This window comes from Malaclemys terrapin, chromosome 4 (genome assembly GCF_027887155.1).
Source record: "Malaclemys terrapin pileata isolate rMalTer1 chromosome 4, rMalTer1.hap1, whole genome shotgun sequence".
Classification (NCBI taxonomy): Eukaryota; Metazoa; Chordata; order Testudines; family Emydidae; genus Malaclemys; species Malaclemys terrapin.
Genome location: NC_071508.1, coordinates 39,500,699 through 39,526,812, shown reverse-complemented (window position 1 = coordinate 39,526,812; position 26,114 = coordinate 39,500,699). Strand labels below are relative to the sequence as shown.

The 26,114-nt window shown below is 48.6% G+C and overlaps 1 protein-coding gene across 2 annotated transcripts; it reads left to right on the top strand.

The window, feature by feature from the left end:
* On the top strand, positions 1-21,878 carry LOC128837077 (malignant fibrous histiocytoma-amplified sequence 1 homolog). 2 transcript variants are annotated; one of them, XM_054027916.1, is made up of 11 exons: positions 1-48; positions 1,583-2,462; positions 3,088-3,379; positions 4,914-5,100; positions 6,428-6,618; positions 7,841-8,322; positions 15,517-15,674; positions 16,824-16,983; positions 18,425-18,495; positions 19,582-19,688; positions 21,689-21,878. In XM_054027916.1, the coding sequence occupies exons 1-11, from the start codon at positions 30-32 to the stop codon at positions 21,704-21,706; spliced, it is 2,565 nt and encodes an 854-aa protein (XP_053883891.1). In that variant the 5' UTR covers positions 1-29; the 3' UTR covers positions 21,707-21,878. The 2 variants fall into 2 exon arrangements, with proteins under 2 accessions (XP_053883891.1, XP_053883890.1); XM_054027915.1 differs by having other exon boundaries at positions 19,582-21,878.
* Positions 21,879-26,114: the final 4,236 nt, after the last annotated feature.

Sequence of the window (26,114 nt, the reverse complement as noted above, 5' to 3'; positions counted from 1 at the left end):
TGCAGCTGCTGCAGGCAGGAAGGGACGGGATGGCTCAGCACAGAGTCTGTGAGTAGCAAGCAACCCCCTTCCCCATTGCTGCTGCCCAACCCCAAACTCCTCGTTGTGGGGGAGGGAGGAAGTGAGGGGCTGGAGAGGGGAGGATGTGGGGTGGAGGGGGAAGGGGTGTTAACTCTTTTTCAGTGAGGGGTGAGACCTCTCAAGGATCTGCACTGTGGGGAGAGTCATTTGAGTTCAGTTCCTGAGCTCCGAGCTGTGTGAGAGGATGCACCACAGCCGGGGGCCCAGACCGGAAGCAGAATGGAGAAGTTGGTCTTGTTTACTTTGGCTTAGAACAGTCCCCTCCCCAGCATTTACCCCTCTGCAGTAGGTACCCTTCCTATTTGGGCTGGGGATGGCCAGCTAGGCTTCTGCTTGAGGGGTTTAGTCCCTCTGAGCCCCCGAGGGTGGTTCTTCACCCAGTTGCTTCTCCCACCCAGACCCCTCTGCTCACAACGCTAGTCCCTCTACAGTTCCCAAGCTGCCACTCCTTGTGTCTGTAACAAAGGTACCCTCCGAGCATCCCATTATAGCTGCCTGGGGTTTCCTAGACTTCAAGGACAGTGAGGGCCTGAGGGAAGGCCCTGAACTCCTCTCCTGACCACTGAACCATGAATACATCTAGCTGGCTACAGCTGTAGTGGTATGCCTACGCTGTGATCCTGTCTGTTGCCAACAAAGAGAGTGGGTTGGCTCAGTAGATTCCTGAGGGGAAACCCATTAGTGACTCAGTAGGTAGCACTTCTCGCAGAGTCAGCCCTGAGTCAACTGCCCAGGGGCCCTAAGCTGTTGGTATGAAAGATCCCCTGGCACTTTGGGAGAGAGTACGGCTTCTTTAAAATTGTCTCCTAGTCAAATTTCAAGTCAGGTAATTTAAGGGCTGCTGTGACAAGGATGGTGATCAATTGTTTTCCATGTCCACTGGAGATCAGATAAGAAGCAATGGGCTTAATCTGCAGCAAGGGAGATTTAGCATGGCTATTAGGAAACGCTTTCTAACGATCCGGGTAGTTAAGCTCTGGAATAGGCTTCCAAGGGATGTTGTGGAATCCCCGTCCTTGGAAGTTTGTAAGAGCAGATTGGACAAACACCCGTCAGGGATGGTCTAGCCCTGCCTCAGCACAGGGGGCTGGACTGGATGACCTCTCGTGATCCCTTCCAGCCCTGCAGTTCTACTGTTTCCTCAACTTCTCCCTGCAGTTTCAATCAGACACAATATTCACTTCCTCTTCTAGCCTGTTGTGTCGTGCTGTGTAAGGGATGCAGTGCAGGGACTGTCTGTGTGCTGCTAAAACAGCTCCCATGCTTCGCTGCTGCTGCAGCAGCTTTTCATTGGTGTGTAAATGATCCTTTAGAGTTTGTGATGTGTTTGAAGACCCTCAAGGATGAAAAGTGTTACATGAACGTGGGGCTAAGGGAGCTCGGCCACCAACATGTTCCTTTCAGACCCCTAAATGAGCAGCCAGATTTCCAGGCGTGAGAGCAGTGGGAGCACTCTCGGAAATCCGGCTCACAAGCTGTCATGATCTGTTCCGTCTGTTAGGTCAGGAGCAAGATGACTGTGCAAGGAAAGTGACACTCTCCACGATGAGGCTCAGAGTGCTGCCTCCTGCGCTCCTGCAGGACCCCAGAGTGGAGAGCCTGAACCTGGACCGGAACAAGCTGAAACACGTCCCTGGGATTTCAAAGCTTGGCAACTTGAGAAAGCTGATCTTGTCCAAGAATGAGATCGCGGACTTCCCCGAGGAAATCCAGAGCCTGGTCCACCTGGAGAAGTTGGAACTGAATCAGAACCAAATCCGGGTCATCCCGGAGGGGATCTTCTCCTATCTTCCCAGGCTCAAACACTTGCGGCTGAACAACAACCGCCTCAGTGCTCTGCCCAAGGACTTGGCCACCTGCAGCAGCAGCCTCCAGTACCTCAACATGTCCAACAACTTGTTCCGAGCTGTCCCCCAATCTGTCCTGGAGCTGGTGAGTTTACAGGAGCTCTATGTGCAGAATAACGCACTGCGCCAGCTCCCCAGGGAGCTGTTTGAAGGGAGGCCGCTGAAGATGTTCAAGGCACATGGGAACCCGCTGCGGGAGCCTCCCAGCGAAGTCTGCGCTGGGGGCATCCAGCAGATCCTGAGCTACTTCAGCCAGCTGCAGAACTGCCAGGTGGAGGAAGACAGGAGGGTGAAGACCATGTTCCTGGGGGCCTCACTGGCAGGAAAATCCACTATCTGTAAGAGCCTGAAGCAGAGGCAAGTGGTTCTGGTGTCTGAGGAGGAGCGGACAGTTGGGATTGAGATCAGCGAATTCCACATCCAGGATTTCACATTTCTCTTCTGGGACTTTGCTGGGCAGCTGGAGTACTACGTGACCCACCATGTGTTCATCACCCCACAGGCCCTCGTCATCCTGGTCATTAACTTCCAGAAGTAAGTGTTATGCGATGGGTTTGTTTGAAGAGCTCACAATCTAACCAGCTCAGACAGACACAGGGTGTGTGTGTATGTGTGTGGGCGGAAACACAGGCACGGTGCAGGGAAGTGACGTGGCCAAGGTCCCGCAGGAGTGCTGGGGATAGAACCCAGGGGTCCCAAGATGCAGTCCTGTGTCCTATCCACTAGGCATGCTGCCTGCCCTCTCTGCAATGAGACTGCCAGCCTCATTGGAGATCAAACTCCTTTTACATAAGCCACTGAACAGCCGCTGCATCTAGTGCTGAGCGTGGAACGTATGAGTCTGTACCAGTTGGGCCATGCCTATAGAATGATCATCTGGTCTCATGTATCCAACACCAGCTGTTTGAGGAAGGTGTTGAGATAACCCGCTGTTCAGTGTATGTTGTTCTCTTCTCTGCCTCATCCACAGAGGGAAACGAGTCAGCTACAGACCCCGGTTAGGAGACACAGTCCTTTAGCTCAAGCTGTAGAGGTGTACGCTTTTTACTTTGGCAGCACTGTGTTCAGTCCTCAGGATGACCCCCAGGGCACATTGACACACCCTGCATTGATAGCAACTGGCTGAGAGTTGGTTTGATTGATTTTATTTTTTTCCCAGGTACCAGCTCAATAATGACATCTTCCGGGAGCTGGTTGGCTTCTGGATCAATAACCTCTTCATGCGAGTCCCAAACTCTGTGGTCCTGCCCGTGGGAACCCACACAGACTGCTGCACTGAGGAGGAAGTGGAAGAAAAGAAGCGGGACATCATGAGCAAGATCCAGGCCATGCTGGAGGAAAGGAGGGCAAACCTCACCCACTTCATCAACAACCTGGAAAGCAGTGAGGAGTCTGAATTCTACGTGGATCAGTGGGACAGACTGAAGGAGATGGAGAGCTGCACCTTGACTGTAGGGCTATTGATTGGCTATTATACAGCACCATTGGCGTGCACAGGCCAATGGGAGACTCAGTCCCTTCTCCCAGGAGATTCTAGTGCTCAGCCCCAGGGAGGTTAACTAAATCTCTGCTTTTAATTTAATCTCTGGATCATGAGCCCATCACCGGGGTACCCCCAGGCTATAAAGAACCGTTATATGGTGAATTCTGTGGAAATCTGTATTAGTAGAGCTGCTTTATTTAAAAACAAGATGGACAAAAAAGGGGGAGGATGGGGGAAATATTTAGCAACAAATTTTGACTCCTCCCCCACTTTTTCATTAAAATTCATAATTTTTTGTCAAGTTCAGAGTTTAAAATATTCTGTCCAGTCTGCCTTACTATTAAGAAATCAGTTTTGTTTTGTTTTTCCTCTGACACGTTCTGTGTTTCTCTTTTCTTCCCTCTCACCCCATCTCTTGTTCTTGGGGACATCTTAATGGAAACAGAATCTTTCAAAGTGCTCCTGTGTCTCTGTGCCTGCTGCTTATTCTTCCCATGAAATTAGATCCCTCTGGGACACTGCTATCTATCTAAGGTACCTATATGGGCCCCGTGTAGTAGGCGCAATCTCTAATATTAATCCTTGCAACACTCCTGGGAGGTAGGGAAGTACTGTTATCCCCATTTTACAGATGGGGAACTGAGAGACAAAGGAATGACATGACTTGCCCAAGGTCACAGAGGAAGCTGTGGCAGAGCTGGGAACTGAACCTAGGTCTTCCAAGTCCTAGGCCAGCACACTAACCATTGGGCAATCCTCCTTCTCAGCCCCTGATTACTAGCTGCTTCACACCTTTATAAATGACAGACAAAACACCCACCACAACCCACCAAAAATGTCAGCATTTGGCTTTCGTCACCACCTGAAGAGAACCGTGGTACCTGTTATGTACTAGTACATGCTATCCGGGCTTGAGCTAGACAAAATATGGCATATGAGTTTGCTGTGGTCTTCTGACGTATGACCTCTGTGGTTTGCTCTTCTGCCTTCTTTAGTCTTTCCCCATGGGTTTTTGCTGCATTGTGCTTTAATGCTACTGACAGTAGCACATGGGAAGAGCTATTTTTTCCCCATTTCTCTGATTTTTTTCAAAAAAGTCTTATTTATAGCTTTTAACATTGCACTTACTTCATCAGCTTTTCATCAGTTAATTATGATGTCTGGTCAGTTTCCCTGGTTCCTGTGTATAGTCAGTCAGTTTCCCCTGTTTGTGTGGGTCTCTTGCACAGCAGCAAGAGGGAGAGAAACATTTAAAAACAGTATATAGGAAAGTGTGATTGTAAAATCACAACAACTGGCCAGGGAGTGGGGATAGCTCGAGGGCAGGCTTAGTGCCTGAAACAACTTTTAACTGCATTTAATCAAAAAATGGTATAATCCTGTATGTAGGAATACGGGTGCTATATAGAAACCAAATCCCCCCTCTGTTCCAGCTGGACCATGTGCCCTGAGTGTTCCGTAGTAACGGAGTGCTGTTGGACTCTGTTTTTCTTTCGTTCCAGATTTTAAACCTTGTTCCCATCAATTGCACTGATTACTGGGATATTAAAAAACTTGAAACTACTATTTTGGAGCATGTCAAGAATGAAGAAATATTTCCTAATGTTATCAGAGTGCTGCCCCCTGTCTATAAGGAAGTGGAAGCTGCAATTGTAGATATTGTGCAGAGTGAGGAGACAGCAGAATATGGTACGTATCAATAGATCTTCTCTTCTCCCCACCACCCTTCCCCACTGAGAGTTCACTGCTTTAGGGGACCTACGCTACAACCATCATCTTTTTGGCTAAGGAGGGCTGGCCAAGGACTCCCTCTGATGCCCAATAAACTCACTGCTCCTTATTCCACTGGAGATGTGTTGGCAGTTCAGAGATTCAACACAGTCTCCAGTCTAGGAGCTAAGCAGGTGGTGGTCTGTAGCAGTTCCAAGTGTTGCACAGCTAGGGTGAGAGAGATTGGGACGCAAACCCCATTCTCTTGCAGGGCAGAGCATTAGTATTTAACCATATGTCTAGTCAATTCTGTCTTCCATTTATTCCCGTCTCAGTATGATGGGGGCTGTGATTTCACTGTATGTCTAGTAACCAAGGAGCTCTGCTGCTTCCAGCCAGTAACATAGCAGCACTATCCCTACACATGGCCATCCTAGTTATGTTCTAAAATAGCCCACCTTGGATTAGCCTAGACCTAGAGAGGTTCTAGAGATAATGAGCAAAGCGTATCTGAGAACTGGAGATTCCGGAGGCAGACAGGATCTCCTGGCTGCTGTGTAGATCTTTCCTGTGCCTGCTCCTATTGGCTCAACTTACAAGAGCCGGGGGATGTCAGAAATAGAAGTTAGGCTGAAATGCCATCTCAGAGCTCTGTTCTTCTTGTGTGGATTTTCTCTTCCTGCATTGTGTGGATTAAGGGGAAGAGTAGTAGCCCAGGTGATGACTCTCTACTCTGTGTTCGCGGGGAGTAAATAAGTCCATTCTTATTTACATTGGGCTAGAGTGAGCTCCATTAAGTTCCTTAGAGGAACATATTGGCAGCGCACAGCCAAAGAGGACCTGATCCTGCAAACGCTTCCCCATGTAAATGGTTAGACTTCAATGGAGCTACTAGTCTGAGTAGGGACTGCCGGACTAGGTCCATAACAGGGTGGTCTGTGTATTTCAGTAACCATTTCAAAGAGCCTGGTACAGATCTGTATACGTGTGCGTATCTACTTACCTCTGGCTTGTTCTGAACACTCCTACCACAGCCCTGCAGTGAAATAGCTGAGAGTTGGAAAAGCACCCTGGGTACTGTCATGCAAATAAAGGCACTCCGCTTCCCCGGTGCTTTGGGATTCCTGTGTCCAGTTCTGCCAGAAGTCGCTTTTGACCTGGAGTGGGATTTGCCAAGTCATGCGTTAGCACTAATGTACATTGGCCCTTTTAGGACTCCGCCTCGGGCCAGCCCCCACACACTGACATTTCAGCTGCTGTTTGAAACCCTGTGTTAGTAGTTTCCATGTGATACTGTTCTCTCTAGGTATGATGGACCTCAACCATTTACTCAGTGAAATCACCCACCGAGAGCACCTGAGCCATCTGGGCACAGAGCTTTTCCAGGACATCCTGAGATACCTCCACCGCATTGGGCTGATTATATGGTATGAAGAAATCAAGCAGCTGGAAAGCACAGTCTTTCTCCGGCCCGCCTTTCTGATAACCATGTTCAAGGTAAGTGCATGGGTACCTGTAGAACCCTCCCTCCATGACCAGGTTATTTCTCTGGGAAGCAGCGTCCTGCCTCCCTGCGTGTTCTGTTTTGTGCCACCCTGCACGGCATTGTCCAGGCACAAGAGTGATGGGTGGTTTGGAAAGAATAAGCCTTATTTTGCTCTCCAGCCATGCCTCGGTTTCTGGGGCAGGTCTGAGATGATCTTACACTTACAAAGGCCAGTCAGCTGGGTTTCTCAAAGGACTTTGCAAGCAATCAATTACGCCTAACAGTTGTGTGAGAGAGACTCAGCATTATAGGTAAGTGGAAGCAAAATACCTAAGGTCATGCTGCAAATCATGGACAGGAATAGAACCTACGAGTCCTTAATTCCAGTCTCCTGATCTAACCACTGTGATGTGGACACTGTCTACTAGGAACTGGACTGAGACCTCTCATTCATCTTCACAGCCAGCAGATTTAAACATTTTATTAAAGCTCATGTTAAAATTATATAATACACAGGTTAAGGAAAGAGTGTTTGTACATCTGGGTATAGTGCTTAGATTATCCACAAACACACAGTTTGGCTCAAAAGTCATAAGATACATATAGTACATTATCTGCAATAACCCAGATTTTGGTGAATAAATTTAACAATACAGTTTAGACCCTGCTCATACCAACCTGGCTTAGATGATCCTCTCCCCGGTTTCTTGGAGCCATCCAATAGCCATTGAATGTATCCTGAAGAGCAAATGAATGCCTCTGATTCAGATTCTCCTCCCCCTGCCCCCTTTTTAAAAATAGTCCTTTTCAGCTCAGTTCAACTACGGCCTCTGTTTTCCTCATGCTGGTGTGTGCTGTGTAGAAGGACCTTGGTCCCATTCCCTGCAATTGCTGGAGAAACCTTGTGCCTGCTGTGTTCCTGGGAGATGAGGCTAGGAGGGAGGATAGGGTGCTAGCCGAGGACTTGGGAGAACCAGGTTCAATTCCCTGCTCGTCTACAGGCTTCCTCTGTGACCTTGGACAAACTGCTTAGTCTCTCTGTGCTTCAGTTGTCCATGCATAAAATGGGGATTAGAGCACTTCCCTCCCTCCTCATGGGTGCTGTGAGGATACAATAAAAACTGTGAGGACCTCAGATAAAATGGTGATGTGGTATTGTAAGTACTTAAGCAAAGCTGCATCCATTACTGAAATCTTCCCTGGCTCTCTGAGCTTTTGTTTCTTCCTGTTCAGATTCTTGTTAGATATCACCTGGTGCAGCAGCTGGAGAGCATCTCCGTGGACCTGCTGGTGGGAGAACATGCTACCATCCGAGACCAGTCCAACTGGGTGTGGACGTTCAAGTCGAAGGCCATGCTGTGCCAGCGGGCCATGCGAGCCTTGGTCAAGCACCAGCTCTACTCAGAAGGGATGAGGGACATCTTTGAGGAGATGGTGGGGCACAAGGCCAAGAAGGGGAAGCTGTTCAGCCTTCTGGAGCACTTTGAGATCTGCCTGGAGGTGAGGAATACCAAGGACCTCAACCCAGGGGCCAGGGAGTTTGTGCCAGGGAAGCGGTGGGAAACAACGCAGGACTGCGGCGAGGCCTATTACTTGTTTCCCACGTATCTCAACCAGAGCGAGGAGGTTTCTGAGAGGTGGGGAGGAGATCATCCAGAGGATCTCCACATCCGGGCTTACTTCTCACCTGAGATCCCAGAGGGCTTCTTCCAAAGGTAACGAGCCAGCCCACTTGCGTTGGCCATGTGCTGCTGCCTGACTGCATGTCCTGAGCTGGGGAGCCCGTCAGCACAGGGGTCATTCCTTCTTGTCTGTCTGGGAAGCATGTTGTTGGTACTGGTATAAACAAACACATTAATTCATAGTGATCGAAAGGAAGGTTGGCCTAGTGGTTAAGGCCCTGGACTGGGCCTCAAGAGATCTGGGCTCAATTCCTAGACTCTGTGTGACCTTGGGCAAATCACTTCATCTCTCCAAGCCTCAGTTCTCCATCTGTGAAATGGGAAGAATAATTCTCCCTCTGTCTGCCGAGAGCGAGTACTGAATCTCTTTGGGTGGGTACTGCATCTGGCCCCACAAGGTTATGAACTCAACTGAGGCCTGCAGGTGCTACTGTCATATAAATTATTAATAATAGGGCACGTTAGTAGTGTACTGCCCAGGGATTCATACTGCCTGGTTCCCATTTGTGTTGATTGGCGTTGCATGTGTAAGTCATTGCATATTGTTTTGGTGACGTGCCTCCCTATGGCTTTATTTCTGTCCATTTGGATGTTCCAGTCAGGGATGACCCTAGCCATTTGGGTGCCCTATGCAGCCCCCCCTGCAGGGGGCTGTGTGGGGCCTCAGGTCTCCCTCCCCCCCTAGGGTCTGGGAGGCAGGAACTGTGGGGGGCCACTTTTGGGGGCCCCACAGGCCCAGAGTGGCCCGGGAGATTAGCGGTGGGCTGGGAGCAGCCTGCTCCGCTTCCCTCGCCCCGGCCCCAGCCCGCTCTACTCCGCCAGCCACGGCGCTCCGCTTCCCACCGTCGGTGAGATCCGGGGCAGTCCTTTCCGCAACCCGAGCAATATGGCTGGGGTTGGGGCAAGGAAGCAGAGCGGGCTGGGGCTGCGTCTCTCCGCTTCCCGCCACCGGTGAGTGTGGGGGCAGTCCTTTCCCCGCACTCACCGGTGGCGGGAAGCGGAGCACCGTGTCTGGGAGCTGGCGGAGTAGAACAGGCTGGGGCCGGGTTGCTCCGCTTCCCGCTGCTGCCAGTGAGTGCGGGGTTGCTGGGGGAAGAGGTGGAATGGGGGCAGGCCAGGGGCAGAGCAGGTGGGAAGGGTAAGAGGCAGGGTGGAGGGAGTTGTCTGGGGCCCCACACCCCCTAGGGACGGCCCTGCCCCTTGCAGGGGGGGACGGCCGGGGGACAGGGCTGGTCGCCGGGGCTGGGGCTGCCGTGTATGCAGCATGCAGCAGCCTAGGGCACCATGAAATTTCGGGCAATTTGGTGCCCTAAATTTCATGGTGCCCTAGGCAGCTGCATATGCTGCGTATGTCTAAGGTTGGCTCTAGTCCCAGTAATCCTGACAGTTGGGAGTGGGCAAACCACATGAATGTGGAGATTTGTGCTGGGAGGTGGGTTCTCTGGAGCACTGGTCTCCAGCCTTTATGGGTCCGCTAAGCCGTCTATTAGTGCCTAGAAGAGCTGAACAAAGTAACTGCAGGGAGCATTATGGAGGGGAGGACAGGGAAACTGAGAGGACATTTTCATAATCCCATTTGCTGAGCCGTATTCTCTTTCACAATGGCCTAGCACACCCAAACTACTTCCACAGGGCAGCCATTCTACCTAGCGTGAGCTCCTTGGAATTGTCCCTTTTGTGGGGCAAAAACCAAACTATGGATGCCACGGTGAAGGAGTGCATCTTCTACTTAGCCTCATGAGCTCAGCCAGTCCTGGGTGACTTGCTGGGTCACTGCCTTCCCCTGTGAGTCTGGCTGCCTGTGACTTGTGACTTAGCACAGCAAAAAACCAAATCCAGCTATTTACCTCTCTGGCTGATCTCTGCTTACAGCCGAGAGGGCAAGGCTGAGAATCAGGGTCATCATAATACAAGGAAGTTGTGAGCTTCCCTCCTCCTGCAATTCAGTTGATCTTATACTCTGTAGGGTAGCCCGTTTCCGAACCTTCACAAATACTGATCTTCACCCGGTCCTTGGGATGAGTTTGGACGCAATGTTTTCATGATCTGGCTTCATCGCCTTTTGAGTTAATTATCAGCCATATCATACCATCCAGTCAGGATCTGGGGTTCCCCAATGTTCAAAGGAACATCTAATTCTATTCTCACTGTACAGGTTTTTATGCTGCGCTCATCATTGTAGTATCGGAGTGTCTTCCAGTTATGCATTAAGCAACCTGACTGCATCTGTCACCTGTTGGTTGTTCTCTCATCCTGTCCCCTAAGGGTGAAGCATGTGCAGTGGAGTGTCTTGGTTTGGTGGTAATTTTTAATTTGCCCCAAGCTTCAGTTCATGCAGCTTTTAGAGCATTGAGGGGTTTTGTTAACAGCTGGTGGGGAAGCTGGACCTCTTCGCTTGAACGGTGCTTTAGAGCCCAGGGCATTTCTTCCCTTCCAGAAAATGAATGGCAGACTCAACAATCCATTCTAAAGTCTCTTATCTCTGCATAAAGAAGTGATTTGTACCAATGGATCCATGTTGGCAGGGTAGCTTGTTCAAATCAGTGTCATCTTGCTGCATCAAGAGTGAGAGAAGCAGGAAGAGGCACTCCCCAAGATGCATGTATGAATCTATCCATACTAATAATATTGCGGTTTGCCTGTGGGATTATTAGCTACCCAACGTGTACCAAGCACCCAGGCTGTCCAATGCATGGGGCAGCTATTTACTTTAGGAAGAAGCTTTTGGCTGCTGGCCTTTCCAGGGCTAGAAGGAAAGGAAAAGCCAGCAAGAAAGAGAGACAAATGAGTGAGTGAATTTGGGTGTGTGAGAGAGATCTCACTGTCATTACAACTTCAAAAATTATTTTTCCTCCCTTGGTATCCTGCTGTTAACTGATTTGTCTTGTTAGACTGACCTCACATTTGGTAAGGCAACTCCCATCCTTTCATGTATTTATACCTGCTCCTGTATTTTCCACTCCATGCATCTGATGAAGTGGGCTGTAGCCCACGAAAGCTTATGCCCAAATAAATTTGTTAGTCTCTAAGGTGCCACAAGGACGCCTCGTTGTTTTTGCACTAGGAGATTGAGTCTTTGTCATCCTCTAGTGGCTGATCCTCAGAAGAGGTTAGTGCAATGATACCCGGACCTCAGTGATTCAGGAGTCAAATAAGGGATCAGCATTACCCAAAAGAGCCACAGGAGCGTGAATTCATTGTTTCATTTACTATAGTACAATATATTCATATTTAAAAGTATGACTGGGAAATATCTAGAGCAGGGGTAGGCAACCTATGGCACGCGTGCCGAAGGCGGTACGCGAGCTGATTTTCAGTGGCACTCACATTGCTCTGGTCCTGGCCACCAGTCCGGGGGGCTCTGCATTTTAATTTAATTTTAAATAAGCTGCTTAAACATTTTAAAAACCTTATTTACTTTTCATACGACAATAGTTTAGTTAGACTTATAGAAAGAGACCTTCTAAAAACGTTAAAATGTATTACTGGCATGTGAAACTTTAAATTAGAGTGAATAAATGAAGACTCGGCACACCACTTCTGAAAGGTTGCTGACCCCTGATCTAGTGTGTATATATACACTAAATATTATGTAATATATACTGTGTGTGTTGTGACAGGGTCAGGCCAGATGGCTACAAGAGAGTGGTCGAAGGTAGATACATTAGTTCCAAGTTACCCAGGGAAAAGGGACCTGTTTAAGATAACAGGGACTATTCCAGAACACTCAGGAACTTTCTAGAACTAATTAAGGCAGGCTAATTAGGACACCTGTAGCCAATTGGGAAGCTGCTAGGATTAATTAAGGCTAATCTGGACACCTGGTTTAAAAAGGCTCTCACTCCGGTTAGTGAGGTGTGCATAAGGAGCTGAGAGTGAGAGGGTGTGCTGCTGCAGGACTGAGGAGTACAGGCGTTAACAGACATCAGGAGGAGGGTCCTGTGGTGAGGACAAAGAAGGTGTTGGCAGGAGGCCATGGCGAAGTAGCCCAGGGAGTTGCAGCTGTCGAGCAGCTGTTCCAGAAGGCACTCTAGACAGCTGCAATCCACAGGGTCCTGGGCTGGAACCCGGGGTAGAGGGCAGGCCCGGGTTCCCCCCAAACCTCCCAACTCCAACACAGGAGGTTCCACCAGAGGGGAAGGTCTCTGGGCTGTTCCCCAACCCACATGGTGGATCAGCAGAAACTGCGGGGATTATTTTTTACTCTTTTTTCCCCATACTGGCCAGTGATGAGGTTATCTGAGTGAACAGCATATTTGAGCCACGAAAGTGACCAAACTGAGGGTTACTGTGAATCTCTGAAGCAAGCAAAATCCACCAATAAGCGCAGGACCCACCAAGGTAGAGGAGGAACTTTATCACAGTGTGTACACATACGCATGCTCGCTCACTCTCTCAGCAAAATGACTGATCAAGTATTAGTATTTTATCAACTACAATTGGTTAATAAAATAGGGTTACCATATTTGAACATTGAAAAAAGAGGACACTCCACGGGGCCCCGGCCCCGCCCCAACTCCGCCCCTTCCCCTCCCCCGCCCCACCCCTTTCCCCGCCCCTGGCCCTGCCCAACTCCGCCCCTTCCCTGCCCCCATTCCAACCCCTTCCCCAAAGTCTCCGCCCCTTCCCCTGAGCACCCCACATTCCCCCTCCTCCCTCCCAGCCACACGAAACAACTGCACCAATTCTAAAGTCAGGCACTCCACTAGTATAGACTCCCATGACTTTAATGAAGCTGCTCAGTGGAGGATCTGCCCCAGCGCTCCGTTTTTGGGAGCGGTCAGGACACGCAGCTCACACTGTTCTGTTTCCCAGCTCCCCAGATGCCTTGGAGCACCCAGTTCTCCTCCCTGCCGGGTAAAATCCCGGACATTTTGAGCTATTTAATTCTTTAATTCTAAAACGTAATTCTTTATATGTAGTGAGTCCTTTCCTTTCACCAGTTCTTCAGTTTTCTTTCTCCTCATGTGCCCACGCATACTTCTCTGCAGATCGCATTTTTCTCAGCAGTGGTTGATTGCTCTTTAAGAAGGCATGAAAGTCTTTACAAGAAGTTTGTCTGAAGTTGTACTGTACAAGTAGAATTCCTTTCAACGACTCAACATTCAAGTTGGTCCTTTCCTTTGTCCACTGGCTTTGCATCAGTGAAAAAATTCGCTCTACATTTGCATTGTGAGAAGGAATAGCAAAGAAAAACTGTGCAATCTTTAACAGTTCTGAATGACACTCAATGTTTTTGGATTTCTCAAAATATTTGGTCCACTTCTGGTGTGCTAGCAAATTACTGAACTCTTCATCACTGTTGCAACTTTCTGTAAACTTCTTCAGGTTGCTGAACTGATCAAAACACTTCACGTCATCAATTTGCATCCCCTTATCGGTCAGGTACTTGATACAAGGTTCCACATCACTCCAATTCGGTGTCTCACTCAGGGTAATCCACCTGAAACAAGAGAAGTCTTCAAGGGGTCTAAGCCACATCTCCAAATATTCTAAGCATCTGCTGTACATATTATTCACTTCAGCACAGAATTTGTCACACTCTTCATCAATTCGCAGTGATCCACCACACTGCTGTGTCTCATCACAAATGGGGAGCTGAGTGCCATACAGCACACCCCAGCCCCAGGAGCTCTGATCCACTTGCAGGCAAGGCAGCCCGATGCCCATCGCAGCCAGAGCTCTGATCCCTCTGCACACTCCTGCCTTTTTCACACTGCCCTCCCCTCCTCCCCCACCAGTCAGTGCTTTTTGGCGACTCCCCGGAGCAGCTCCCCCAGCGCTGCCCCCCACCTGTGCAATCAGCGGCGCATGGTACTCCCAGCTTTGCTGGCATCCCTGGCTTACCTTAGAGCAGGCTCTGGCGACTGCTGCTGCTCCCTGACTCTTCGGCTCTGTTTAAGAGCCGAGCTGCCCTAGTGCTACCGGCTTCAGGCACTTCTCCTACCTGGGCTCCACCTGAGCTGCTCCTCCCAGCTCAGACTATAAGAGCCGAGCTGCTGGCTTCTGGCAGCCCTCCCCTACCTCAGGACCCAGAGCTGGCTGGACACGTCCCTTCCCCAGCTCCAGCCGAGCTCGGCTCCGCCCCCTCAGACTTACAGAGCAGAGCTGCAGGAGCCAGCGTTACCGGCTTCAGGCAGCACCCCCCCTGCCTCGGGACCTTGCACCGTGGGAGCAGCTCAGCTGGAGCCGGGTAGGAGAAGTGCCTGGCTGGGGGCTCGGGGTCCGGAGGCTGCCTGAAGCCAGTAGCGCTTGCTCGGGCAGCTTGGCTCTGTAAATCTGAGAGAGGAGGAGTGGAGCAGAGCCACAGGGGGAGAGGAAGTGCCGGCCATTTTCCCGGACATGTGTGGCTTTTCAGCAATTCCCCCCAGACGGGGGTTTGATTGCTGAAAAGCCGGACATGTCCGGGAAAAAGAGGACGTATGGTAACCCTAAATAAAATAGTAAAAACATCCTGATTGGTTAATAACTTAGATTGGCGAATAATTAAATCAGTGTTTTAATATCATGTGCTGCAAAGAGACACTGGAGACACATTAAAGAAAGAGCCCATTGTGGCTTGCAAGCTTCAGTCTGAGTAGCACTGGGTTAATGAGTAGGGCAGTCCAGAAAACGTTTCAATTGTTGCAAAAATTCAGAGATTTTGGAGTTTTTTGTTCTGATGTGGAACAAATACAAAACCTTTCAAAATCGGTTGTGCAAAAAGAGGCTCCTTCCACCCCAGACTAGCCAACAGTGATTAAGGCACAGACCTGGGATACGGAGATCCAGGTTCAAGACACTACTCTGAATCAGTTAAAGCCAAGGACTTGCCTCACCCCTGAGCTCTGGACTATTCTGGGCACTTGGTCTGATTTTTGACCAGAAATTCCATCCTGGATCCAAAGACCTTTGCTGATGAGTTTTGTTGAATCTGGAACATTTTCGCAAAAAGTTTTGGTTCTGATGAATGTGCATGTTGAGTAGAAAAATTCCCAACCAGCTCTCTTAGTGGGTCTGCTACAGCTGCTAACAATGGGACTCAGTCCTTTTGCTCCAGCGGTAGAGGCTCATGTTTTTAATATAGTATGAGAGGTCCCTGGTTCAGTCCCCATTGTCGTCCCACCTGGGGTTGGCTACATATATTCCGGCAGTAGGTGGGACTTAAAATAGTTTCCATGATACTGGAGCTGGAGGGCAGAACTGTCTCAATCTTTTGGCTAATGTCTCTCTCCAATCTCATTGCAGGCTCATGGTGAAAGCTTGCTCCTTCTATTCGGCCCACTGGGTTGCGAAAGTCACGTGCCTGCTTATATGCAGTGGCAAACCCTTGCTGATCAAAGAGAACAACCAGAAGGGCTATAGTTATATTGAACTCCGGAGCAGAAAGCCAGTGCAAAGGAGAGGTGAGAGTGAAGCCCCAGACACTGATTTCTCTTCTGAGTATGTTCTCTTTGGCTTCCCTAGCCTGGGATTGGAGGGCAGTTGTCCCCTTCCCATCTGCTCTCTTGCACTGCACCCAAACCCCACTAAACAAACTGGCACCTGTGTTGCATGCCGGGCCAATGCATGTACAGCATGATCCCCACTTTTGGTTAGACACAGATTGGTTGTGTCTCCGAGGGGTTGAACTCTCCGAAGCTCCCTAACCTACAGAGAACCATGTGACTTCCTCTGGCCTGTCCCACTGGAGCGCATCTCTCTCTAACCTGGGGAAACCCCAATTAATAGAACTTCCAACTTCTTAAAGATTTGGGTGTTCCCAAGATCTTAATGAAATTGGGGTCCCACAGTGTCTCTCTCAAAATAAACGGCATGGAATGTCACGAGACTGATTCCACATTTAAGATCTGGTTGAGATTTTTCAAAGTAAACTCCTGCTCCCTTTCATTAAGTTGTATGTTTTACCTTAGAATGAGGAGCGATATCCTCAAATCCTGTTTTTGCTGGAGGGTTGGAGACAGAATTTTCTCGGCCTTCAAAGGGGAGAGTCAGATTGAAGCTTTCACAAAAAGAACGCCTCTTCTTGATGTTTGAGTTACACAGACATTGACTAGCACAACCATCCCCTCCTAAAAGAGTTTTAAACATTCCCTCCCCCCTAAACTGTTCAGTGTCTTGGTGTCATAGGCCTACCAGTTTTCTGGTGCTCTAGCAGAAAGAAGGGCCTCACTACCATAATGGGAATAAAAGCAGAAAAATACTTTTTAATAAAAGTTTGAGGCCATAAGCGCTGTCGGAACCATCTTTTTGTTCTGTTTATACAGCCTCTAGCACCCTGGGGCTGCTCGGTGTTGCGGCAATACAAATAATAAGCAAAGAAGGGCACAACGTGGCTTTTGGGGACTGTTTTTTGGTTCATCTTTAAATTGCTCCTAAAGGGTGTCTAGTCTGGGTGAATTGGAAAGAACCCAGCTGGCGCAACTGTTTGCCTATAACCCAGCCTGCAAGTAACTCTTGCTCACCCATTACCATTTGTGGTCTAAATGGGCTGACTCAGTCCAGGTAACTCTGATGATTAACAGCAGCCAGTTCTTTCCCTTATTCATCTAAAGAATTCCGGCTCACATGGGATTTTTTCATGGCGATCATCTTCATCATCCGGAAGCTCTCAGAGGAGTGGCCTGGTCTCCACATGTGCATGAAGGCGCCTTGTCGAACGGCAGGATGTCCTGCAGAATTTTTCTGGCCAGATGTGGATGACAAGAACACGGTGTACGTATGTCCTGTAACCTATTTTGCCTACAGGAAACACCGGTGATGGGGGTGTACTGTGAGCACCTGCTACCACAGTACAAATGGTGATCAGTTCTAAAAAAGACCCATTCTTTGCATGTCTATAATACTTTCCATCAGAGCAGTGCGAGTCAAGTTACAAAGGTCTGAATCCTCACTATATGCCAGTGAAGCAAATAACTACTAACCCTGTTCTATAGAACAAGAAACAGGAGCACCAAGAGGTTAAAGGGCACAATTTTCAAACTTGGGTGTCCAACATTGGGCACTTATACGGCTATGCAGCAAAGCACTTAAGTGTGTGTTTCATTTTATTATTATTTGTTATTTGTATTGCAGTAGCTCCTAGAAACCCTGGTCATGGGTCGCGTTGTGCTAGGTGCTGTACAAACACAGAACAGACAGTCCCTGCCCCAGACAGCTAATCATTCAGCGTCTAATCCAGGGGTCGGCAACCTTTCAGAAGTGGTGTGCTGAGTCTTCATTTATTCACTCTAATTTAAGGTTTCGTGTGCCAGTAATACATTTTAACATTTTTAGAAGATCTCTTTCTATAAGTCTATAATATATAACTAAACTATTGTATGTAAAGTAAATAAGGTTTTTAAAATGTTTAAGAAACTTCATTTAAAATTAAATTAAAATGCAGAGCCCCCTGGACCGGTGGCCAGGACCCAGGCAGTGTGAGTGCCACTGAAAATCAGCTCGCCTGCCGCAGGTTGCCTACCCCTGGTCTAATCGTTGCTGAATCAGGCCTTAAATCCATATTTAAGCATCCAAACCAAAGCAGACTGCCTTTCAAAGGGCTGGAGTGCCTCTGAAGTTTCATTGACTCCACTGGGAGTTGAGTGCTTCTGAAAATTGAGCCACTTTGATTGTGGTGTGTAAATATGGATTATGGGTGGGATTTTTCAAAAGCACTGAACTTGGCCTAACTCTGCTCTTGAAGTTGACGGTGACTTGAATGGGAACAACTCTGAGCCCTTTTGGAAATGGGAGCCTACATCTGTATTTAAACCCCTCAGTTTGAAAACTGTGGTCCTTCTTTGAGTGACCTCTGGATATTCCCACTCCACTATTGCCACCGGCTTGTGGCCTGGGTGCCTTGGTCCCACAAGCAGGAATATGAGGTTCATCTCAAAGAACTCCCATTTGCTGCTATGTAATCTTCATTTTAAGTGGCTTGGCAAAGGTCCCTTAGAAACCCCAGAATCCCAGTCTAGTATCTCAACTACAAAATCCTCCCTTTAGACCACGGGAAACATTTTCTCTTTCTGGTTTTTGTCCATAACATTTTAGAAAGAGCAATTTTTCAGAAGTGCCCCTTTTGGAATCCCAGAGTCTTCCATGGCTGTAAAGGTGTTTAGTGGCACTTTGTTAATTAGTGTTTTTTTTTCTTTTCCTTTCTTTTTATTTTAAGGATGAAGGAAGAAATTAAAACTTGTGGAACATGTGGCCATCGGTTTCAAACTGAGCTGCTTTTACCCAAAGGTACGGGCAGAGGGTTGTAATCCTGCTATAGCGTAGGGGCCAGTTTAACCCACAAGATGAAGGCAGAAGGATTTCCTGTGTGTCCCTGTACAAGCAGTCACTGAGGGAATATCTACACAGGGATAACAGCCCCCCAGCATGGCCACGGCTGGCCCAGGCTTGTTGGGCTTGGGCTGCAGGGCTAAAAATTGCTGTGTAGACATTCGGGTTCGAGCTGGAGCTCTGGGACCCTCCCTCCTTGCAGGGTCCCAACATTTGGGCTCCAGTCTGAGCCTGAATGTCTACACAGAAATTTTTCAGCCCTGGAGCCTGGGGTCAGCTGCTGTTTTTTTTTTTTATCCCTGTGTAGACATACCCTGAGTCATCTTTCTGTCCTGTGCTAATACTTCCTCTGTGTCTCTGTGTTATTAGCACAGCTCATAAGTTGTTTGGGGCAGGGCCTGTCATTCGCAGTGTTTGCACAGCGCCTAGCACAATAGCACCCGGATCCCAGTTGAGTCTTCTAAGTGCACGACTGTAATCAGATAAGCATGACAATAAGCATGGTCCAGTGGTTACAACAAACAAAGGCCTGGGAATTGGGACATCTGGGTTCCAATCCCAGCTCTGCCCTGACCTGACCCACATAACCAGTTTTTCCTTAGTTTCCCCATCTGTAAAAGGCCTGACAATGCAGTGTTGTACAATCCATCTCTGACAGGCAGCTCCCCTGTGTTAAGAACTGCTTCTAATAAACTCCCAAGTTTTTCTGAACAATTTTTTTTCCACTCTTTTATTTAAAGACCACTGTGACTAGGTGGCCAGTTCTTGCTGGCCCCTTGGCTGTTCCTGTACGACAGGCTTCTGTGTGTCCCTGCTTATCTGCCTCTCACATTCTGGGGCAGATGCGCAGCTGGTATAAATTTCCCTAGCTACACTGAAGTCAATGGAGCTATGCCAGTTGGCACCGTCTGAGGCTCTGCCTCCGTTGCCAGGAGGGATGAGTTAATGTGTCAAGCACTTTACATGGTCAGTGGGGTGGGGGGTGTTGGGATTCCTCCCTGGCTGTGGCAGGGTGGGCTGATGTCTCCTTCTCTTTCCTTTCAGTTCCAAGTGACGTGGAGGTTCCGCAGCCCCCGCCCCCTGCTCACTATTATGTCACTAGCTACGGGACTACAACTTTCGGCCCCAGCAGCATCCACATCAATCGCCAGGTAACTCGGTGGCAGCTTTGCTCCTTGTGTTCTGTTCTTGGCTTTTGGCTTCTATTCTTTTCCTGTTGTGGGGAGCTGGGCTTGCGCTAACATGGCCCACGCCAGCTCCTATTATGGTCAATGAGAAGAATGGCCCAGTGGTTTAAAGCACTGACCTGGTATTTGGAAGACCAAGTTCAATTCCCTGCTGTGCTCTGGATTCCTGGTGACTTTGGACAAGTCACTTAGCCTCTCTGTGCCTCAGGTCCCCTTCTGTAATATGGAAATAATATCCCATCCCTACTTCCCAGGTGGGGTAATGATCTGTTGACTGATACTCTCAGATACAATGATGATGAGGCCATAGGGATAGATAGATGGAATTTTTCCATTGATTTTAATGGGAATTAGAGCAGGTCCTAGAACAATGAGGGAGCTAGTCAGAACATACCCACTCTAGAACACTGGTCAGATAGGCTTCATAGAGCCATCTGTTTGAAGCCCAGAACAGAGCAATGTGATCTAGCCAGACCGGCTGCATAACACAATCCAGGGATCCTCACCCTGTGATTCCAATGTCAATCATCCTGTCTCAGCATTCGTCCTTCTTTGTTAAGGAATACAGCTACCTTGAAGGATGCCTCTCTGTCGCTGCCCCTCTTCCTTATCAGTCTTTCTGCGTCTATCAGTGTTATTCCTAAATGAATTGAGACGCTATATGTTTAGGCTGAGATTTTTAAAACAGATGGGGATTTGGGGCATCTAAATCCCCAGTGGACTTTGAAAGCCCCGTCCTTGATGTATATAAAAAGCAATTGGGTGATGGCATGTTAGAGTCTAAATCCATAGAAGTCAATTCCTTTAAATGTGTAATCGGTGTGTAATTGTGGTACTAAGCACTATTTAGATCATAGCACCATTGGCATATATGGGGTGACAGGGAAATTATGCCCCAAGGTGTTTATACTCTAAGGCCTCGGTTTTCCAAGGCGTTACCTCCCCATGGAGATTCCCATGGAATTGTCACACAATGAGCCTGTGAAGGGCCTGAGTTAATGGGGATTACGTAAGGAGCAAAGAGAAATGGAAGTTAAACACTGTAACAGCATCGCTTTGCCGATGGCCTTGTGGATGGTCGAGCTCCCAGCCTGCCCTTGGTAAAAGCATTGTGCGGTGGCAGCCCTTGGTCATTGTTCCAGGGCAGCCAATAATTTTTCCCAGTTCCCAGCCTGTGTAGTTGGGCTGGGCACTAGGAAAACTTGGTTGTGGGCAAGGGGGAGAATGAAGGAAGCGGCTTTTCCTCCCCAAGCCCTCGGTGTGATTTGGAACCCAATGTCTAGAGGCTACTTCAGCCCAGGTGGCAGCAATCCCACCACTGCAGGGAGCCCCTGCAGAGCTTGGCTGCCTCACGTGGGGTGTGTACCCCTTATGTACTTCTCCCCTCTTGCCCCGTGGAACTGCACTGGTTGCATTACCAACCAAGGGGAACCCTGCTGTCTTGGGAGCTGGATGCACCTGTGAACATCCTTAGCTGCGCATGCACTCACTAAAGGCACTTTTCCAAGTCTTCTCACTATGGCTGTTGAATTGGTCAGTGAAGAGAAGCAGGTCTTGCTTCAGGCTTTGGAGACCCCCAGTACAACATGTGGTGCACAGTCTGGCACATGGAAGCAGCAACCCCCCCTGGATTTTTCACTTGGAAGATGGAAATGTGCTGTGAACAGCACCATAGAGCCAGGCTGAGGTTTGGTTTATTTGATTTTACTCAAATTCTGTTTTCCCCTGTTACTGAACGAGGCAGCGCTCCAGGGACTGGCACTGTGTACCTCTTGCATGCCCGAGGGAAGCTCTGGGGCTGGTAGTCTGACAACTTGATGTTTTTTTCTATTCAAGTGGGGTTCGGAACTGAAACTCCAGAGCCAAATACTCCCAAACTTTGGGCTGCTTAAACTTCAAGTTTCTTTGCTTTCTAGCAACAGAAGCTGCAACCCTGCAGTTACTCACTGTCTTTCTTATTTCAGAGTATCTTGGACAAATGACTGGGCCTGCCCAAGAGAGATCCATTGGGAAGGACTTCCTTTTAGCCAAGACTCTTAGCGTGTTGAGCGCCACGTTAAGCAATCTCTTAAGTGCTCTGTACAGCAGGATGCATTTCACTGTTTGCAGTGTGTGTACTGGCGGTGTTGTGCAATAAACAATCTCCACCCAGTGGAGGACAGTGGAATGTCAGTTTATTTACACAGATCCAAGAGGGGAAAAGGGCACTTATCTATGCATCGGCACAGGCAATGTGAACAGAGAGCTTCGCTCACATCAGTAGCTGAAAGGTTTGCACTACTCCGAATACACACAAGAAATGGGCACAAAATATGAAAACTGACCTGGCGTTAGAACAGAATTACAGTTTACCTCAGTTACGGTTCTAAGAAACATTTCTTAAATCAAGACGGAAAGAAGCTTTCAGATTTTGTGATACATTAGCAGCTGGATCCAAAGCCCACTGAAAGCCTTTGGAAAGGCTCCTGTTAAGCTTCGGATCAAGGCCCTGTTTCCTCACTAAGAAACATTATTCACCTCACGCCTGTTAATGAAGAACCAGAACTTCCGGGTCTTCGGATTTGCTGAAAGCATTATTTGTGTCAGGAGAGCTATGCCAGTTTACAACCTCTGGGGAAGCAGCCCGTTTATTCCATCATATGGGAAGGAGCAGTAATTAACCAAGTATCAAAAAGTACACTACAAAAATCCATATTTAATTACCACACCCACATTGATTGCCTCCCAAAGGTGCAGTGCAGATGCTGAGCCATGAAATTTGATTTTCTGACTTAGCATGAAGAAGCTGGTCATTAGTGTCCTTTTATTTCCTACTTCCTTCTGCTGCCCAAGTTTTGGAGAGAAGGAAAATGAAAGGCTTTAACGTGTTGCTTTGTGTGGAACTCCCATGATCACAACTGGGGTGTGAGAGAACACAATAAATCCCCCCTGAATCTGTGATTGATGGGAGTTAAGCATTTTAAAATCAAATCACAAGGGTCATGTTACTAAAAAGGCAGAATAATCTGTAGCACCCAACTCGGATCATCTTGGCATTTCATGGCAATAGCGAGAGGCCCTTCTACCGTACAGCTTGTACTGCGGCTGCCTCCCTACCCAGTTCATGTCCACACACGCTGTTGGCAACGTAATCATGTTGGATACACCATGCTTTGATTTTTCTCATGAACATCATTATTAGGCTGTAACTAGGTTCTAAATGGTCCTTCCTCATTACAGCAGATAACCACCTAACCGTGTGTGCAATGCCAGCCAGTTCTCCTGCCTCCTCGCTGTGTGAGTGGGAGGTCAGCCTGCCCTAAAGCTCATTGGGCCTTATTAAACACCCACAATCTTCTGCCCCTCTCCCCCAGCAGCTGAGTCAGAGTGGGATAGCTGTCCATAACGTACGGCTACAAACATGACTGTGCAGCATGGCATGTGCAGTCAGACCAACACCGACATACAGTTGTGCTTGGATAGGAGCTGCACTGTAGATGGGGTGTGTGTGTGGGGGGTCTCTTGCTCAGTTCCCTGCCAGCACATTCTCAAGCTCAGGGATTCTCAAACTTTTTTTTGCTGGGACCCTCTTTGAAAATATTTCAGACTGTGATGACCCCCCCTCCCCAAAAAAGTGACGACCCCCCCCCTTACCATACTATGCCACCCTTACTTCTGCGCAGCTGCTGCCTTCAATGCTGTGAGCCTGGCCAGCAGCCCCTGCTCTCCAGCCACCCAGCTGTAAAGGGCTTGGGCTGACAGCCGGAGCCCTAGCACACCTGGGGGTTGATAGTTGGAGCCCCGACATGTGTGAGGCTGACAGCTCGCAATGGCCCCCCGAAATAATCTTGTGACCCCCCCGGAGGGGTCACAACACCCAGTTTGAGAACCCGTGCGCTCCAGATGTTTCACTCTCTGCCTAAATTAAATTCAGTGGGCCGGCTCTGGAGCTGCATTGACTTGGCTGGAGCTACACATGCTCACATGAGCGAGACTCTGACTCCTTTGCAATGTCTAGACACGCTCCATAAAATCCACGACCCTGCTTGTGACTCATCCATCCCACCCACACTGCACCAACATTGCTACACAAGTTACGCCGTGTCAGGCTACCATCTCCTTAACCAGGGAGCGTTCTCAGGCTGTGCAATCTTCTCCCAGATAATGCAATGCCTGCTCTACAGAGAGTGCAAACACCCTGGGGCTGCATGAGACATGACATTAGAAAAAGGCATATTAATAAAGTCAAATGTTACTTAAAGTCTTCAACACCTGAGCTAGAAGACAGCTCTGGGAGGCACCAGACCTGCTGCTGCTCTATAGAGAAGAGGGAAAAGGGGCTTGGGGACAGTTGTGTGTGGGGCTCTTTTCACCCCTGCTCGCCTTGACCTGCTGCTTTCATGTCTTCCCCCTGCCCCCCAATCCCTTCTCTTGCCCTTGTCCATCTCCTCCTCATGCTATAGGCAAGCAGCCTCTTGAGGCTAATTCACCTCCCCCTGAAAACACACACTTTGGCCACTGAATTCAACTGGAGCCAGATCAGACCCCTAAAGCTTTTCTGCTAGTGCTGGAACTACTTCTGTGAGGCCAGCAGCAGCAAAGACCAACCCCCTTGTGTAAACATGAACTCCAGTACAAGATGTCAGGAGGAGAGCCCTTCTCCAGCCTCAGGCTGGCCGGGAGAGGGCTGGACTGACACCAACTGAATTAAACCCTAGCCCATGTAAAGGGATTTGCTTCTATTTGGAAGTTGCAGTACAGCTGCAAAGCCAAAGGCCTCTCCAGCTGCTCAGGTGCTGGTCATCTAGGTTAACCCCTGATGGGAACCTGTCAAACAGGTGACATTCCACCTAGGAGCAGGCAGTTGTGCACATACCCATTTACTAGTGATTTGTGGGTGGGTGGGGTGGGCTCAGTTTGTGGGTGCTGGCTTGACAGCCTTTGAGAGGGCAGGTGCTCTGCATGTTCTGACAATCAGGCCCTTTTAAAAAATGTCCCCCAAAATCACTTTTGAAAATTTAAGTCAAAATCCATTTGGATGAAACCCAGAGCCCCCGTGCTAATAAAAGGAAGCTAAAAACCAAACATGCACAACTTACTTATGCAACCTAAGCAATAAAGAAAACCTAGGGAAAGTACCACAGCGGGGCATGTGTTCTATAAATTATACTTTAATATTAGTGCTTAACATTCTGCCAGACACACCAGGTGAAATCCAGGCCCCTCTGATGTCAATGGCAGGACGCCCATTGATTCAGCAGGGCCAGGATTTCATTCACCCTTTGTAAGGCATGTTGGGCTCCATCAGTGCATAGGTTTGGGAAGACCTGCTTCCCTGATTTCTACCCCCCACCCCTTTTTCTTAAAATGCCCTTGGCTGGTCAAAGGAAGGGCAGAGGATGAGACTTCTTGGAATCTATTCATTTTTCTATTTAAATCAAACTTTTAGCCATCAGACCTTGAGACACTTGCATTTTTGTTCCTCACAGCTCAGTCAGGATGACACGTATAAAGATCTAAGCAGCCTTTAAAGGACAAGGAGGAAGCAATCAGAGCTGCTGGTGTGGATGCCAACCTTCGTGTGTGTGTGTAATACACGCACACATTGCAATGACTAAGCGAATTGGCACTCATTTACTGCCTCAGTTACTAAGCTCATGGAATGCAAGAAATTTAAAATTAACATAATTGAAACTACCCAGAACCGCGTTAACACAATAAATATAGACAGCTCAGAATTGTGGGGAGGCAAAAAGAGGAAGATACACTCGTCATCTCCCTCTTGCTGCTTTCCACAGATGCTCAGTGCTCAGATACCATGGTGATACTCAGGTGTCTTAGCAATAGCACAGCTAAGCTAGGACATGGAAGGGTCCTAAAGCTAACATCTGTAGTTGCTTTTGGAGGAAAAAATAATGCCCAGTGTGTGATGTCAGTTTCATACAGGTCTCCTGTCAGAGTCCAAACTGCTTGCGTAACAGTAGCCTACAGCAGTAGGCCTTCCCATACTGATCCAGTGTTGGTCATGACCTAATGTCTTATGACCCATCCCGCTGCACAAGCTTCGTTGCTCTGATTGCACAACATCATGGTGGCAACTAGCGCAATTGTTAACGTGGGGAAAGCACCGGCGGTACTTAGTGCCTGTGCAGCTGTTTGAAAGGCAATTAATGAATTGAGATTTTGGCTACGCTGCAGTTAAAAAAATAAAGCGTGAACCATAGTTTAAGAATTGCTGGCCTATGCCCATTAAAACAACTGGTTACCCTGAGCATGTATGGTTAGGAAAGTGCCAGCTTTATGGATCTGTGCCTATATATGCTGTGTGCTCATCAGATGACTGCAAGCCAGCACGTGCGTGCTGTGGTGTCCGAGGGAGGCGGGACAGAAAAAGGGATAGGGAGGCGGTAT